The following is a 16,397-nucleotide window of genomic DNA, read 5'->3' as shown; positions in this document are numbered from 1 at the left end:
TATTTTTCTTTTTAGCATCTTTCCAATCTTACATGTATAACATATATAGTTCTCCAAACATTCCATGTTGGCCTCTGTTTCAGGACCTCTGCCCAGGCTGTTCCATCTGCCTAGGACACCTTTTCCCCAGCTTACCCTGGTCTAGCTTACATGGCCAATTCCTACTCATCCTTCAAATCACAGCTCACATGTCACTTCCTCTGAGGGCAGCAAGTCCTCCCTGGCTGCCATGTACAAACCTCCATTATTACCTATGACACACTGGGTCCCAGTGGCTCAGACTCCCCTAGGGGCCTCACTCATGGGACTCTTCTCTCCTGTAAGGCTGGGCTCAGGCTTGCTTCCTCCAAACCCCCAGTGTCTGGCACAGGGCCTAGTTGCACTGTGGTGCTCAGTACATATTGAGTGAACAAATAGAAGGCTGGATGAGGAGTGAGGGAAGGTCAAGATGCCTGGATGATAATAGTGGTAGTAATTATTACTATTGAGCAAGGGATCTTAGTGTATCATCTCATTTAATCTCTTGATGCATCTGAGACAGATACTTTCTTTATCCCCATTTTATAAATAAGCAAACCGAGGCTTCAGAAATTGTTATTTGCCCACCCAGTTGGTAAGCGCAGAACTGGAATTGGAACCCCGGGCAGGCTGGCCCCAGAGGATGCAGTGTTAACCCACTTGGCTGGGCTGGGCTGGGCTGGGCTTGGAGGCTGGGCTGTCTGGTGAGGTGCTGAATAAGGAAAGGGGTGGGGTGAGTTCTCTCCAGTTTTTCTGCTTTTTTGTGTTTGCACTCGAAGGAATGAAAAGCAAACGGTTCAGAAGTACTTGTACACCCTCTCACCAGGCCCTTTCAAATAGCCACAATTCTAGCCTTTTCACCTGGATACATTTCCTAGCACGCCACTGTCCTCATAGAACTGACCACTGTTCTGCGCACACCCTCACCTTGAGAGGAGGTGAGACTCCGTATGTCCTATTCTCAGCTGGCGAACCTCATGTCTCTACTGTCCCACTTGTCTCTCACAGATGTCATGGAACCCCCAGTACCGGAGTTCCAAGTTCCGCCACGTCTTTGGCAAACCAGCCAGCAAGGAGAACTGCTACGACTCTGTGCCCATCACCCACAGCGTCCAAGACAATCATTTCTGTGCTGTGAACCCCCACTTCATTGCAGTCGTGACTGAGTGTACTGGTGGGGGTGCCTTCCTCGTCATCCCCTTGCACCAGGTAAGGAAGCCTGCTAGGCCCAGACCCAAACAGCTCTCTGGAGGCAGCACAGGACAGAGGGGAAGTAGAAAGAGCCTCAGTTTGGATCCCACACATGGGTTCACGTCCGAGCCCTGCTGTGTGACCATAAATAAGTCATTTCACTCCTTTCCGTCTTGGTTTTTTCACTGGAAAAGTCTGCCTCTCCTGGGATTTCAGCTTCTTGCAGTTGTTTAGGGCTCCCATGAGGAGTCCTATGTTTAGGACCCCACTGCAAAGGAATTCATTCCTGAATAACATTAAATGCATTGCCAGGCTCACGAGGCATTGGGGAAGTCTCCAAAGCCAGCTCCTCTCTCCAAGAGAGAAAAGGACCTTGAGGCGAAATCTAAGTAGGAGAGGTAAGCAGCAAGTGAACACGAAGAATAGGCTTGTCTTGTGGCAATCATTGACAGCAGAAGTTGGGACATATGCAGTTGCTGATATTTAACAGACTTTGATTCCCAAAATGGCAGTTTCACATAGATTAATTTAACAGCGGATCTTTTCAGGATCCTGAGTTTTTGCCTTGAGGCAGCATCTCCGAAGGGACTGGAGGGGCTTGGTAGTGCCTCTGGTTTGTGGCGGAGGCAGGTAGAAAGTTTCTCCAGAGAAAAGTATCTCAGTGTGAACAGGACTCCCACAGATTAAGACTAGGGAAGTTCATAAACAGAGCTACCAAGCATGTAAGCCCCCCTGAGTAAGCATCAGCTGAAGAAACCAACAACAGACTTAGAGCCCTAGAGGCCTTTAGAAGTTAAAACCGCACACAAAACAGATTCACAGATCAGGTTTTCTGATCCCAATGCAATTGAGTTAGAAGTCTATAACAAGAGAGAAATTTTAAATTCTCATTCATTTAGAAGTTTAAAAACACCTTTCTAGGGACTTCCCTTGTGGTCCATGGGTTAAGACTCCATGTTTCTGCTGCAGGGGGCACAGGTTCAATCACTGGTCAGGGAACTAAGATTCCACATGCCGATCAGCCTGGCCAAAAAAATAATAATAATAATAAATAAAAATACCTTTCTAAATAACTTCTAGATCCAAGAAGAAATCAAAATGGAAATTTAAAAATACTTGCGCATGAATGAAAATGGAATATATCACTAAAATTATGGGGATGCAGGGAAGTGGTGCTTCAAGGGAAATTTGCAGCACTAATGCTTATGTGGGGCTTCCCAGGTAGTTCAGTGGTAAAGAACCTGCCTGCCAGTGCAGGAGTCGCAGGAGACGTGGGCTTGATCCCCGAGTTGGGAAGTTCCCCTGGAGGAGGAAATGGCAATCCACTCCAGTATTCTTGCCTGGAGAATCCCGCGGACAGAGGAGCCTGGCGGGCTATAGTCCTTGGGGTCGCAAAGAGTCAGACACGACTAAAGTAACTGAGCACGCACACACACAGAATTCAGGACCCATTCACGATCAAAATAAAAATTCTTTGCAAACTAGGAAAAAGGATCCTCACTAACATAGGAAGCAGAATTTTAAAAAATATATTTATTTTCTGCTGTGCTGGGTTGCCGTGCAGGGGCTTTTCTCTAGTCGCGGTGCTCGGACTTCTCATTGCGGTGGCTTCTCTTGTTGCAGAGCACAGGCTCTAAGGCGCACAGGCTCAGTGGTTGTGGTGCAGGGGCTTAGCTGCTCTGCAGCATGTGGGATCTTCCCAGACCGGGGATCGAACCCATATCTCCTGCCCTGGCAGGTGGATTCTTTACCGCTAAGCCACTAGGGAAGTAGCGCCACAGCCTCTCCTGTCCCACCCCACCTGGCTCCTGTCTGCTAGGAAACAGACTTTTTTAAACTTTTTGTTTTGAAAGACTCTCAACCCTACAGAAAAGTTGCAAAAATAGTTGAATAAATGATTATCCTTCACCAAGATTCACTGGTTGTTAAGATTCTGCCAAATTTACCTTTTGTCTGTTTTTACATATCTTTCACAATGTGTGTAGAAAAAAATTTTATCTCTGGTCAAGTCTAACCCAGGATCATGCATTATATTCAGTTGTCACTTTACTCATTAGACTACATAGTCTACTTCAGCTCATAATATTGACATTTTACAGCTGTAAAGCCCAGCTGTTTTGAAGGATGTTGCTAAAATTGAACTTGACCCATTGTTTTCTTGTGATTAGATTCATGTTGTATGTTTTTGGCAAGAATATTAAATAAGTGATGTTGTATCCTCAGTTCATTATGTCGTATGACACATGAGGTCAGTTTGTCCCATTATTGCTGATATTGGTGGTATTTAATCTCTTTGTTAATATGGTGCAAACATCACTTATGAAAAAGAAACATCCCTTCAGGGAATTCCCTGGCTGTCCAGTGGTTAGGACTCAGCTCTCAATAGCGTGGCCCAGGTTTGACCCACGGTCAGGGAACTGACACCCCCACCCCCCAAAAAAAGAATATGAAAGGTGCTGGCCTGCACAGTAAGACTAGAAAAATAAGTTAAGGGTATAAGGATTGAAAAGGAAGAGATAAAACCATATTATTTACTGATGTGATTGTCTACATAGAAAATCGGAAGAACTAGAGTCAAATTACTAGAAAAAATAATCAGTGTTTGGAAGGTGACTGGATGAAAAATCAGAATCCAAGTCAGAATTGCATTTTTACATAACAAGAGTGCTTAGAAAATGTAAATATTTCCAGTAGAATGTAAAGAGTAAATACCCAGGAATTAATAAGCAAAACTGAATAGGAGAAAATTGCAGAGCATCATTGACAGGCTAATAATGAAGATGACCTAAGTAAATGGAAATGTGTGCCATGTTCATGATTAGTCACTTTTTCCCCCTCCTCCAAATGTCCAGAGCATTCTCCTTTTCATTATATATTCCATAGTACATTGCTTTCTTAGGATACCATGCCCTGAGTGCTTTGAATTAGAGTCACTTGTGTTCTTGTGGTAGTACTTCTTAATGTACTTGCAATGTGGGAGGAGTTGGGGAGAACCAGTACTTTGCTTACCCACATATCACGTGGGCAGACACAGTTGATACTTATACATTTTCATTGATTGAACAAATCTGTTCTCCGTTCCTATACATTTGCTTTTGAAGAATATCACGCAAATGGAACCATACAGTGTGTAGCCTTTCGGGCTTAACTTTTTTCATTCAGTGAATTCTCTGGAGATCCATCCAGGTTGTTGTCTGTATCAATTGCTTGTTCTTTTTTATTGCTGAGTAGTATTCTGTGGTGTGGTTGCACAGTTTGTTGAACCCTTGGCTGTTGAAGGCCATCTGGCCTGTTTCCAGTTTGGAGCTGTTAGGAATGAAACTGCTATAAACATTTGTGTACAGGTTTCTGTGTGCACATAAGTAAATTCCATTTTTCTGGGATAAATGCCTAGGAGTGCAATCTCTGGATCATAAAGTAGTTACATGTTCCATTTTAGAGGAAACTGCCAAGCTATTTTCACAAATAGTTTTATAGCATAAGTAAAGTATTACATGGAACATAACTTCTAAAAAGTCCTTTGCTGTTTATCTGAAATTCAAATTTTACCAGGTATCCTCTTTTTATTTGTTAAATCTGGCTTCCCAGGTGATGCCAATGCTGCTGTTTTTCAGCAGCTAGGCTCTATTCTAGTTCTTCTTTTTTTATCATTACAAAAAGAATTTTCAAACACAAAGGTAGGTGAAAACAATATCGTGACCTCTTCACACCCAGATTCAAGAATTTTGAAGACTTTGCCATGCTTGCTTCATCCATCCCTTTTTTTTTCCTGAAATATCTTAAAGCAAAGCCCAGACTGTTTGTCATTTTACCCCCACAGAGTTCAGTTTGCAATTCTATAAAATAATAACATTTTCTGTTATTGACATAACAGAATGTGACATAACAAATGTGTTTATTCTGATATAACCATAATGCCAGGATCACAGCAATTTCCTATTATGTGAAAAAGCCCTTGATTGCCTCATAAATGCCTCTTTGCTCCTTGTTTGTTTGAAACAGCATCGAGAAGGTCCACACGTTGCATCTCGTTGACATTTTCCTAAGTAACCACATCCAGTGTGACGAAGCAGGAGGGAGAGGCGGAGAGAGGAAAAGGACCCTTGCTGGTCCCATGGTGCAGTGCTTACCTGGGCAGACAGGCCTGCAGGCCCTTTTCCATGTGGTCAGCAGGGCCAGGGCTTACGCTGCACCTTTATTAGACCATTTTATGGGAGGTATTGCCCCGTTATATGGATAAGGATGCCGAGCTGACTGTCTGAAGGACCCTGAACAGGAAGGGTGTGGGCCCAGACCTGGACATGGTCTTGGGGCCCCACTTTCATTCAGCCGACCTGCACTTCTGAGTTTTGGCTCTGGCTGACATCGGTTCCTTGTCAGTTACCAGGGTGTAAGTCCCATCCAGGCACACAGAATGTCAGTAAAGGAAGAAAGGAAGGGACAAGCTAGCAAATTCTTTATTTTAGCGCAGGATTGGAAGATTCCTGGCTCTACCACCGTGTATGGGATTTATTCTCAGAAGGGCCAGGCTGCCCCATGTGGTGTCAGGTGTCCCAAAGGGAGTGACTCCACAGTCTCTCTCTTCCACCCTGTGACCCAGGGTGAACCCACAGCAGGGTGGCGCTGGCAGCCTAGGCAACCAAGGGCTGCACTCAGGGAACAAAGGCTCAGTGGGGAGGTCTGGGGACACGCCCGCCCTGAGCCTGGGGGACATGCCAGGTTGGGCTTTGGACCCTGGCACCAGGCCTACGGCAGACCCACCTGATCAGGTGGGAGGTGGACTTTGCTGTGAGGTGTGGAGGTCGGGAGGAATGCCAGCAAGAACAGGCAGAGCTCTGGGGTCAAGCCCTGCAGCATCGCTGGGAGTAGACCAAGCCAGAGGAGGGCATGGGCTTGGGGGGCCAAAGGGACGCATGGTGAACAGGTGCCTGGGAGCAGGGGGAGGGGAGCACTTCACTGCTGTGCTCTTGGAGGCCAGCCAGACCCTGCCTAAGCCTGTGTCATGCCACATCACTCCTAGGACCCACCCCCTCTCCCATTGCCTGCACACAAAGTCCTGCCTTTCTCACCAGAACTCTTCATCCACATCCCAGCTGACGCTGTAAACCTCAGAGCCCTCCACAGCCTACACCTGTTCCCTCCATAGTCAGGTTCCCCTGCTAGAAATGTAGAGATGCAGGGTGTGTGCTAGACTGTTTTACTGTTTTTCTTTAGGGGAGAAAGTCTGTTCCAGTTCTAAGGGTCTGTTCAGCCTGGAAGGGAGCTGGCCTGGGACCAGGGAGGTGGCGTGGGGTGGAGGTGTCCTTTGGGGTCCAAAGTACAGAGCTGGAACCAGAAGTGGAGAGTAAAGGGAGTGGGGAGGGCCACAGGGAGGCTATACTAGGTTCCGAGTAAGAAGTGTTTGCTCACAGTTTGTAACAAGGTCTGAAAGTGAAATAAGCCACCTAGTGGGGACATGGGCTCCCCACCCTCTGGAGGTGACCAAGCTAGGTTACCAGATAGCCTCCGCTGTTCACCACTTCCAGCCCTGGGTGTGGGGTTCTGCAGTGGACATTCCCCAGGCTCATCTGTGCATGTGAGAGGAGGGCTGGTAAATGATACGTTCCCTAAATCCTCCTGGGAACATGATTTGCATTTTAGCAGCACGTGTATTTGCAAGATTAGGGGACACTCCTGTCTTTTCCCTGCTCAGCTGTTTCCTCTGGGCAGCCCTCTGGCTAAGTCTCACCGACTCTAGTTAGGACATGTCTCATCTGTCCACTTGTCCATCTCTCCATGTGCATCTCGCTCTATGCAAGGTGACCTGTCCCCTCTTGTCTGGACTTCTCTATCTTCCTACCCATCAGTCTACCTTTTTGCCTGCTTGCCTTAGGATCTCTCTACTTGAAACCTATCTGTGTATGGCCCAACCCTTCTGGCTTGCAGTGCCTCCCCTTCATCCTAGTCTGGTCAAAGTCTTTCTTTAAGGCCCAATTCAAAGGCATCCTACTCCAGGAAGCCTTCTTTGATTGATCCCCCAGGGCATTTCTTCTGCCTCTGAGCCCTGAGTACACTATATCCTGCCTCCTCCACAGGTTGGCGTCCCCTGGAGGGCACAGATCATGAGTAATCCATCTTCTGCTGCCACTTGCATGGGACATAAGATCTGGCACATAGGAGGTCCTCATTGAAAGGCCTGCATAACGCTGATGATAACTATGGTGTGGGGATAGCAAGAGGCAGACCATAAGTGAGAGAAAGCATTCCCAGTTCTCACGGCTCTGCCATGGTTGAAGTGGCTCTGATTATAAACCCTTGCTATCTCCAGCTTCTATGTTCTCAATGGGGATTCTTGCACTGCTTCCTAGGGTGGCTGGAATGATTAAATAACTAAATAATTGAGCAGAGCCCCTAGCACAGGGCCTGGCACATAAATCACTCCTGAAAGTATGGTTCCTAAAGAAAAATACTTGCAAACATGTTCCTTATAGATGTAATAATGTGCTTGAGTGCATTCACTGAGGACACCTTGGCCTCACTAAGTACATCCTGGCCCCTGCAAAGTACTGAGCAACAATAAAGCTGGGTAACTGTGATTAGTTCTGATGAACTTATATTAGTGAATATCCTGAAAGCTCACCATGTACCAAGTAGAGTCTTTTTTTTTTTTCTTTCATTTGGTCGTGCCACACAGCTTGTGGGATCTCAGTTTCCCGACCAGGAAACGAACCCAGGCCTTGGCCATGAAAGCTCTGAGTCCTAACCACTGGACCACCAGGGAATTCCCAAGACAGAGTCTTAAGCACTGTATGTGTATGAACTCATTTAATCCTCATATCCACCCTGAGATTCTACTACTGTTGCCATTTTGTAGATGAGGAAACTGACCAAGAGGCAGGTTCCCTGTGAGCCCTAAGGTCACGACAGTAACCCCACAGCCTCTCCTGTCCCACCCCACCGGGCTCCTGCCTTCTGGGTCCTACAGTCCCGTCCACTCCATCTGCCCCAGGACAGCCGCTCCTCAGAGACTTGGAGGTGCTGTCTCTCCAGGCTGAGCAGCTCCCTGGCGTCTAGGAGGAAGACAGGTGTGTCTGCTCTGGTTTAGAGTCTGTGCTGTGTGCGCTAAGTCACTTCAGTTGTGTCCGACTCTTTGCAACCCTATGGACCATAGCCCTCCAGGGTCCTCTGTCTATAGGGGTTCTCTAGGCAAGAATACTGGAGTGGGTTGCCATGCCCTCCTCCAGGGGATCTTCCTGAGGAATTGAACCCAATCTCTTACATCTCCTGCATTGGCGGGTAGGTTCTTTACCCCTAGCACCACCTGGGAAGCCCCCATTTGGAGCACCCACACACACACACACACACACACATCCATAAATCAGAGTCCTGTCCTTGGCTGACTGCTGGCCTAATGGGCTGAAAGGCAGCAGTGGCCTCTGGATTATAAATATCCCTGTCTTGACAGGGCTTTTAGCAGCCCGGTCAATAGCCCATCAGACTGGCTAATGTCTATTAATGTGGGTCCTCCCACAGAAACCCTCTTAGGCACAGGGCCTACCAGCCTCTGGGGACCACCTGCCATCCTTTGTTCATTAAGAAGTAAGAGAAGCTGTGTGGGGATGGGGCCTCTGCTCTTGGAGGCCTGGGAGGAGTGCCCACCAGAGCCAGGCCTGGCTCTCAGGTACCTCTGAGTCTGAAGCTCACAGAGCTGGAGGCTGGAGTCTGAATGGGGCTCCTGGGCACATTGCTTCCAGTTAGCCAAGGCCAGGGACAATCAGCTCTCTAGAGAAACCTTCTTAGGGCAGAAACTGGGGCTTGGCCCTGGGCCGGAGTGCAAAGATCAAGACCTTGAAAGCACCTGGGTACGCCACAGCCAAAGACAGTGCTGCTGACTGCTTCGGCCCTTTGGCCCAGGAAATGATCCAAGAAAAGGGAAAGGCTGTGTGCAGGAAGGGGGTCAGGACACTGACTCAGACAGGGCTGGTGCTCCCTCAGACCACAGTGAGTATGCCACAGGCTCACCCTGGGCTCCAGCCCAACTCTGCCCTTCCCCTTCCCCATGACCCTGGGCAAGTTCTTCCGCCAGTCTGGGGGGTGAGGGGTGAGGGTGGTCAGTGATCCATTAGTAATGCCTGCCACAGGTGCAGGCTAGTTGAGCTTTGCTGTGTTTTTTACCATTCCTGATTGCAGAGCCCCTCAGGCTCTGCAGCTTTATCAGAAATTTTTAGCTAATCCTGCAAGGACCCGATCTTTTCAGAAAGTCTTGTCTTAAATACCTTTTTAAAAAAAAATTATTTATTTTTAATTGAAGGATAATTGCTTTACAATGTTGTGTTGGTTTCTGCCATATATCAGCATGAATCAGCCATAGGTATACATGTCCCCTCCCTCTTGAACCTCCCTCTTAAATACCTTTTTTATTGCAAAATTTTACAGTTTTTATAGTTTAGAAAAAAATTCTTTTTAAGATACAGAGGATGATTTTTTTAAAGCCACACCCATTTAACTCACCGTGTAGAGATAACCATGAATAACATTTTGATGCATTTCCTTCCAGTCTTTTTTCCCTCAACTTTAGGGTACATGTGTGGGACTTCCCTGGCCATCCAATGGTTAGGACTCTGTTTCCAATTCAGGGGATGTGGGTTCCATCCCTAGTCAAGGAGGAACTAAGATCCCTCATGCCAAGAAGCACAACCAAAAACTTTTATAAAAAAAAAAATATATATAAATATATGTATATATACACATATGTAGATGTTTGTGTATGTTGGCAACCCACTCCAGTATTCTTGCCTGGAGAATCCCATGGACAGAGTAGCCTGGCAGGCTACAGTGCCTAGGGTCACAAAGAATTGGACACGACTGAAGCAACTTAGCACGCATGCACGTGTGTTTGCACACAAATGTACGTATAATAAAAGCTCTTCTTTGAGCACTTACTATAGGAGATCACTGTTGGACTTTTCAGCTACAGTACGTCATTTCACCCTCATCGCCCTGCAAGGGAGAGATTATCGGTCATATTTTAGGAGAGTAGAGAATGGCCTGGTGGCTGGAGCGATGGTCCCATGGAGACCTGAGCTGGGCCTGTGGGTGTGGTGATCTCTTTGCAGGGCCCTCACTCCAGGTGCTGCCTTGCTGCCCTCTGCCCAGGGGCCCGTTTTCCTCATCCATGAAGAAGGCTAAACCATCTGAAAGAAACTGATCTTTTGTTCGGCTCCTCACACAGCACTGTCAAATGACACATCCAAAGTCTTTATTTTGTCTCTCCCTCAGAATGTCTGCTGCTGTTTAGTCGCTCAGCGATGTCCACTTCTTTGCAGCCCCATGGACTGCAGCATGCCAGGCTCCTCTCTCTTTTACTATCTCCCAGAGTTTGCTCAGGTTAACGTCCACTGAGTTGGTGATGCTATCCAACCATCTCATCCTCTGCCACCTTTCTCCTATTGCCTTCAATCTTTCCCAGCCTCAGGGTCTTTTCCAATGTATGTGAAAGTACTTTTTTATTTTCTAAACGCTTTGATGATTAGTTCAGTTCAGTTCAGTCACTCAGTCGTGTCCGACTCTTTGTGACCCCATGAATCGCAGCACGCCAGGCCTCCCTGTCCATCACCAGTTCCCAGAGTTCACCCAAACTCACGTCCATCGAGTCGGTGATGCCATCCAGCCATCTCATCCTCTGTCATCCCCTTCTCCTCCTGCCCCCAATCCCTCCCAGCATCAGAGTCTTTTCCAATGAGTCAACTCTTTGCAGGAGGTGGCCAAAGTACTGGAGTTTCAGCTTTAGCATCATTCCTGCCAAAGAACACCCAGGAATCTCCTTTAGAATGGAGTGGTTGGGGGGCCCGGGGGCGGGCGGAGCGGGGTTGGGCCGCGGCGGCGGGGCTGTCTGAGGCAGCCGTCCCGCCCCCTCCCGTCCGGCCGCCGCCGCCGCCACCGCCGCCGCTGCCTGGGGCTTGGTTGAGGTGGCTTGTGGGTCCCGGCGGAGTGTGGCGCCGCCGCCGCCGCGCGACGGGGCAAAAGTGGGCAGTTTTTATAGGTGAACAGGAGTGAACTTTTCTTCCAGAGACTACAAAGCAGCATTTTCCCCCCCATTTGAGTGCCTCCAAACACTAGTGTTTGTTACACGTTGCTTTTTCTGGAAGGAAACTTCAGGAATATGGCTCCTGTAAGTCAGAAAATGGGTAAGAAGAGCCGAGTGAAAACGCAGAAATCAGGCACTGGTGCTGCAGCAAGCGTGTCCCCGAAGGAAACCTTGAACCTGACCAGCGAGCTTTTGCAGAAATGCAGTAGCCCTGCCCCTGGTCCTGGAAAAGAATGGGAAGAGTATGTGCAGATCCGGTCTCTAGTTGAGAAAATACGAAAAAAGCAAAAAGGTCTGTCTGTTACTTTTGATGGAAAAAGAGAAGATTACTTTCCTGATCTAATGAAATGGGCCTCTGAAAATGGAGCCTCTGTTGAGGGTTTTGAAATAGTGAACTTCAAAGAAGAGGGCTTCGGTTTGAGAGCAACAAGAGATATCAAGGCAGAAGAATTATTTTTATGGGTTCCACGAAAATTACTAATGACTGTTGAATCTGCTAAAACTTCAGTGTTGGGGCCCTTGTATTCTCAAGACCGGATTCTTCAAGCCATGGGAAACATCACACTGGCCTTCCATCTGCTGTGTGAGCGGGCCGACCCTAACTCGTTCTGGCAGCCCTACATTCAGACCCTCCCCAGCGAGTACGACACCCCCCTCTACTTCGAGGAGGATGAGGTTCGCTACCTGCAGTCCACACAGGCCATACACGACGTCTTTAGCCAGTACAAGAACACGGCGCGGCAGTACGCCTACTTCTACAAGGTCATCCAGACCCATCCTCATGCCCACAAACTGCCCTTGAAGGACTCCTTCACTTACGAGGACTACAGGCGGGCGGTCTCTTCCGTTATGACTCGACAAAACCAGATTCCCACGGAGGACGGCTCCCGGGTGACCCTCGCGCTTATCCCCCTGTGGGACATGTGCAACCACACCAGCGGCCTGATCACCACCGGCTACAACCTGGAGGATGACCGCTGCGAGTGTGTGGCCCAGCAGGACTTCCGGGCCGGAGAGCAGATTTACATTTTTTATGGCACTCGGTCAAATGCAGAGTTTGTGATCCACAGTGGTTTTTTCTTTGACAATAATTCACACGACAGAGTGAAAATAAAGCTTGGAGTGAGTAGAGGTGACCGGCTCTACGCCATGAAGGCCGAGGTCCTGGCTCGCGCTGGCATCCCAACCTCCAGCGTCTTTGCCCTGCATTTCACCGAGCCGCCCATCTCCGCCCAGCTGCTGGCTTTTCTCCGAGTTTTCTGCATGACCGAAGAGGAGCTGAAAGAACACTTGCTGGGAGACAGTGCCATTGACAGAATCTTCACCTTGGGGAACTCTGAGTACCCTGTCAGCTGGGACAACGAGGTCAGGCTGTGGGCGTTTCTTGAAGACCGAGCCTCGCTTCTTCTAAAAACATACAAGACAACCATCGAGGAAGATAAGTCCTTCTTGAAAAACCACGACCTTTCCGCCCGTGCCACCATGGCCATCAAGCTGCGCTTAGGTGAGAAGGAGATCCTGGAGAGAGCGGTCAAGAGCGCGGCCGCGAACCGGGAGTTCTACCGGCGGCAGATGGAGGAGCGGGCGCCGCTGCCCAAGTACGAGGAGGGCGGCGCGGGGCTGCTGGAGGGCGTGGCGGACTCGAGGCTGCCGCTGGTGCTGAGGAGCCTGGAGGGGGAGGCGGGCGCGCAGGAGGCCTTGACCCTCAGCGAGGCCGTCCGCAGGGCCCAGGCCGCCGAGCACGGGCTCGTCAATGGCGAAAGCGCTATCCCCAACGGGACCAGGTCAGAGAAGGAAACTTTAACTCAAGAGGAAAGTAAAAGAGCGACTGGAGACGCCAAAGAACCTTCTTCCGACAGCGCCGAGGACGTTGCACAGTAGCCCCGGCTTCGGCCGAGGTTTATGAACGGGCCCGTTTACATCGCTGTTTCCCTGTTCACGGTTTTCTTTCTGCTGAGAGAAAAATATGTTTTTGCTGCTTTATATAAAAATGATTTTTTTAAGTTATTTAAAAAATCTAGCTTCCCTTTCTGATTATGATTGCCATCTTGCTTCTAGGCCAAACCAACCAGTTGACCAAGCAGCACACAGAGGGGAGAGGCGCCTCGGAAGGTTCTGCAGGCCCTCTGCGGGCAGACACCTTTTCTGCCTGGGAAAGAATGCAGCTCCCCGTCCGCGGTGCTGCTGTGGGCCTCGCCTCTCCACAGCCAGGGGGCAGGCCCGCCCCGCCTCCTGCCTGATGAGGGCGCTCCGCGGATGCCCAGCGGAAAACGGGCTCGAGGTTAGGAAACCTGGGAGTCTGGGCGAAAAAGATGAAATCCTTTTTTTTTTTTTTTTTTTTCCTAAAAAAAAAAGAAATGCCCCAGTACCAAAAGAAAAGGAAAGGTGGCAACCTTATTTTTAATAGTTTAAAATGTTGATGATAATCCTAATGATATAAACACGCGGACACACACACACACACACACACCCCTAGTGATTTCTAAAGATTTGTTTACTTTGTGTTTTGTTTTACTGTGTTAAGAACGTGTCCTTTCTCCTGGAATCAAAGTAGGATATGCGTATCCTGCTCCTAAACTTCCGCGTTGGCTCTGATTGTGAAGCGGTGCGCTCGCCCTCCACCCTGGTGAGGAGAGCACCACGGCCGAGTTCAGGCGAGGCCGCTCCCGGCTTCTCTGGTTGTCACAACAAGCTAGAGATTTTCAAAGCTACACTTTTGAGTAAAAAGCCTTATTAAAAGGAAAACGTGATTAAAAAAAAAAAAAAAAAAGAATGGAGTGGTTGGATCTCCTTGCAGTCCAAGGGACTCTCAAGAGTCTTCTCCAATGCCACAGTTCAAAAACATCAATTCTTCGGCACTCAGCTTTCATCACAGTCCAACTCTCACATCCATGCATGATCACTGGAAAAACCATAGCCTTGACTAGACAGACCTTTGTTGGCAAAGTAATGTCTCTGCTTTTCAATTATCCCTAAATACTAGTATGTTTCCTAAAAATAGGAATTTTTTCTTACGTACCCACAGTACATTGTCAAATTCACTCCACTGAGCTTTACAGTACTTTTATCTACCATTCACATCCCAATTTGTCAAATAATGTGCTTTATAGGGTTCCCCCTCCTGGAAGGGATCCAGTCTAGGGAGAGATGTCTAAGACCCTTTCCCAAGGAATGAGATCAGAATTGGGCAGAGGATTTCTGAAGGGGAGCCTGGGACCATGGCCTGTTTTCAGAGCTAAGATGCATGAACCAGAGGCTCAGGTGTCTATCTCCTAGTTTGCCAGAGGTAATGGGATGTCCTATGCCTGTAGTCATGGCAGCTGCCCTCTCTGTAGCCCTAGGAGGCAAGGCTGTAGAGCGTCCCTGGTCTTTGCTTGTTCTCCCTTGGGCATGGTCTCAGGACATTCCACAAGAGTGCAGGGGGCTCTGCAGAGTCGGGCAGGTGAGGGAAGAAGAGCCCGTGGGTGTTCCCTGAGTTCACTCTGTCCTTGAAAATACGGTTTTAAATATCCTCGAGACTATTAGTTATGTGAGGTCAAGTACTGCGTCTCATGTTCACCCAGCACTTGGCATCGGGCTTGTCCTCGAGGCTTCTTGAAATGGTCTGCCAGATGGGTAAGTGTCAGCCAGTTTTCTTCTCCCGTCTCCTTCACTTAGATATAAGGGTGGAGCCTGCCGGTGGGTGGGCTCTAGAACCTGAGGCTGGGGAGCGGATGTGGGCGGTGTCTGCATTGGCAGGCAGAGGGCGTTCTGGGCCCTGTACTGCCAGGGCCATGCAGTGTGATGTGTAAAATCAGTGTGTTGGTCCCTGCCAGCTGCCAGCTTCTGTGCTTGAACTGGTGTAGTTTTCTTATGACCCAGCAGTTCTCAGCTGCAGGGCTGTGAAACCTGTATGTCCTCCCAGCCCCTAGACAGGAATTCTCAGCAGGAAAGAGGGGAAGGGAGGAAATGCCCTTTCCTTTTTCTTTTTTGATTTATTTATTTTCAGCTGTGCAGGGCCTTCGTTGCTGCGCAGGCTGTTCTGCGGTGAATGGGGGTTACTCTCTAGTTGCGGTACGCAGGCGTCTCCTTGTGGTGGCTTCTCTGGCTGCGGAGCACAGGCTCTAAGGGTGCACAGGCTTCAGTAGCTGGAGCTCCCTGGCCCTAGCGCACCGGCTCAGTAGTTGCTGTGCACGGGCTCAGTTGCTCCATGGCATGTGGGATCTTCCTGGATCAGGGATTGAACCTGTTTCTCCTCCACTGGCAGGTGGATTCTTATCCACTGTGTCCCAGGAAAAACCCACCCTTTCTTTTTAATTGAAGTATGACTCACATGCTTTTCCTGTGGCTCAGCTGGTAAAGAATCCACCTGCAATCTGGGAGATCTGGGTTCCATCCCTGGGTTGGGAAGATCCCCTGTAGAAGGGAAAGGGTACCCACTCCAGTATTCTGGCCTAGAGAACTCCATGGACTGTATAGTCCATGGGGTCACAAAGAGTTGGACATGACTAAGTGACTTTCACTTTTATAACTCACATACTGTAAAATTCACCATTTAAGTGTGTAATTCAGTGGGTTTTAGATATTCACATGTTGGGTAACCATCACCACTAATTTGAAAGTAACTTCATCACCCCCAGAAACCGCATACCCGTTAGCAGTCACTCCCCATGCCCCTCTCCCCCCAGCCCTAGGCAACCACTAGTCTGCTTTCAGTCTCTATGGATGTAACTATTTTGGATTTTTGTTGTTGTTGCCACACCTAGAAGCTTCTGGGATCTTAGTTCCCCAACTTGAGACATGCCCAGGCCCCCAGCAGTGAAAGCACAGAGTCCTGCCCACTGGACAGCCAGGGAATTACCCCTGTCCTGGACTTCTCACATGCATCAGTCAGGGTTCAGAATTCTAGGTACCAGGGGGTGTGCTCCTTTGCTCACGCAGCAGAACCACATCTGGTAGATCATCTAAGCAGATCATGCAGTACGTGGCTTTTTATGTCTGGTGTGTTTCAGCTAGCACGATGTTTTCAGTGTTCACCCACATTGGATCATGTGTCCGTACTTCCTTCCCTTTTTTGAACGTGTTTCATTTTATGAATATACTGGGGCTTCCTGGGTGGCTCAGCGATAAAAGAATCTGCCTG

The 16,397-nt window shown here is 48.6% G+C and overlaps 2 protein-coding genes across 4 annotated transcripts in view; both read left to right on the top strand.

Annotated features, from left to right (window-relative positions):
* The window catches only part of CORO2A (coronin 2A), a 68,652-nt gene that overhangs the window by 38,705 nt on the left and 13,550 nt on the right, over positions 1-16,397 (top strand). For all 3 annotated transcript variants that reach the window (XM_018052220.1, XM_018052219.1, XM_018052218.1), the window contains one exon: positions 1,027-1,227. In XM_018052220.1, coding sequence (XP_017907709.1) covers positions 1,027-1,227 — 201 coding nt within the window. The remainder of the gene's footprint in view (positions 1-1,026; positions 1,228-16,397) is intronic.
* On the top strand, positions 11,133-13,613 carry LOC108633232 (histone-lysine N-methyltransferase setd3-like). The gene is made up of 2 exons (XM_018052217.1): positions 11,133-11,221; positions 11,365-13,613. Exon 2 carries the CDS (start codon positions 11,372-11,374, stop codon positions 13,154-13,156), a length of 1,785 nt encoding a protein of 594 aa, XP_017907706.1. The 5' UTR covers positions 11,133-11,221; positions 11,365-11,371; the 3' UTR covers positions 13,157-13,613.

The sequence above is a fragment of the Capra hircus genome, chromosome 8 (assembly GCF_001704415.2).
Source record: "Capra hircus breed San Clemente chromosome 8, ASM170441v1, whole genome shotgun sequence".
Lineage (NCBI taxonomy): Eukaryota > Metazoa > Chordata > Mammalia > Artiodactyla > Bovidae > Capra > Capra hircus.
The sequence above is the reverse complement of the archived record's forward strand: the minus strand, read 5'-3'. Positions and strand labels throughout refer to the sequence as shown.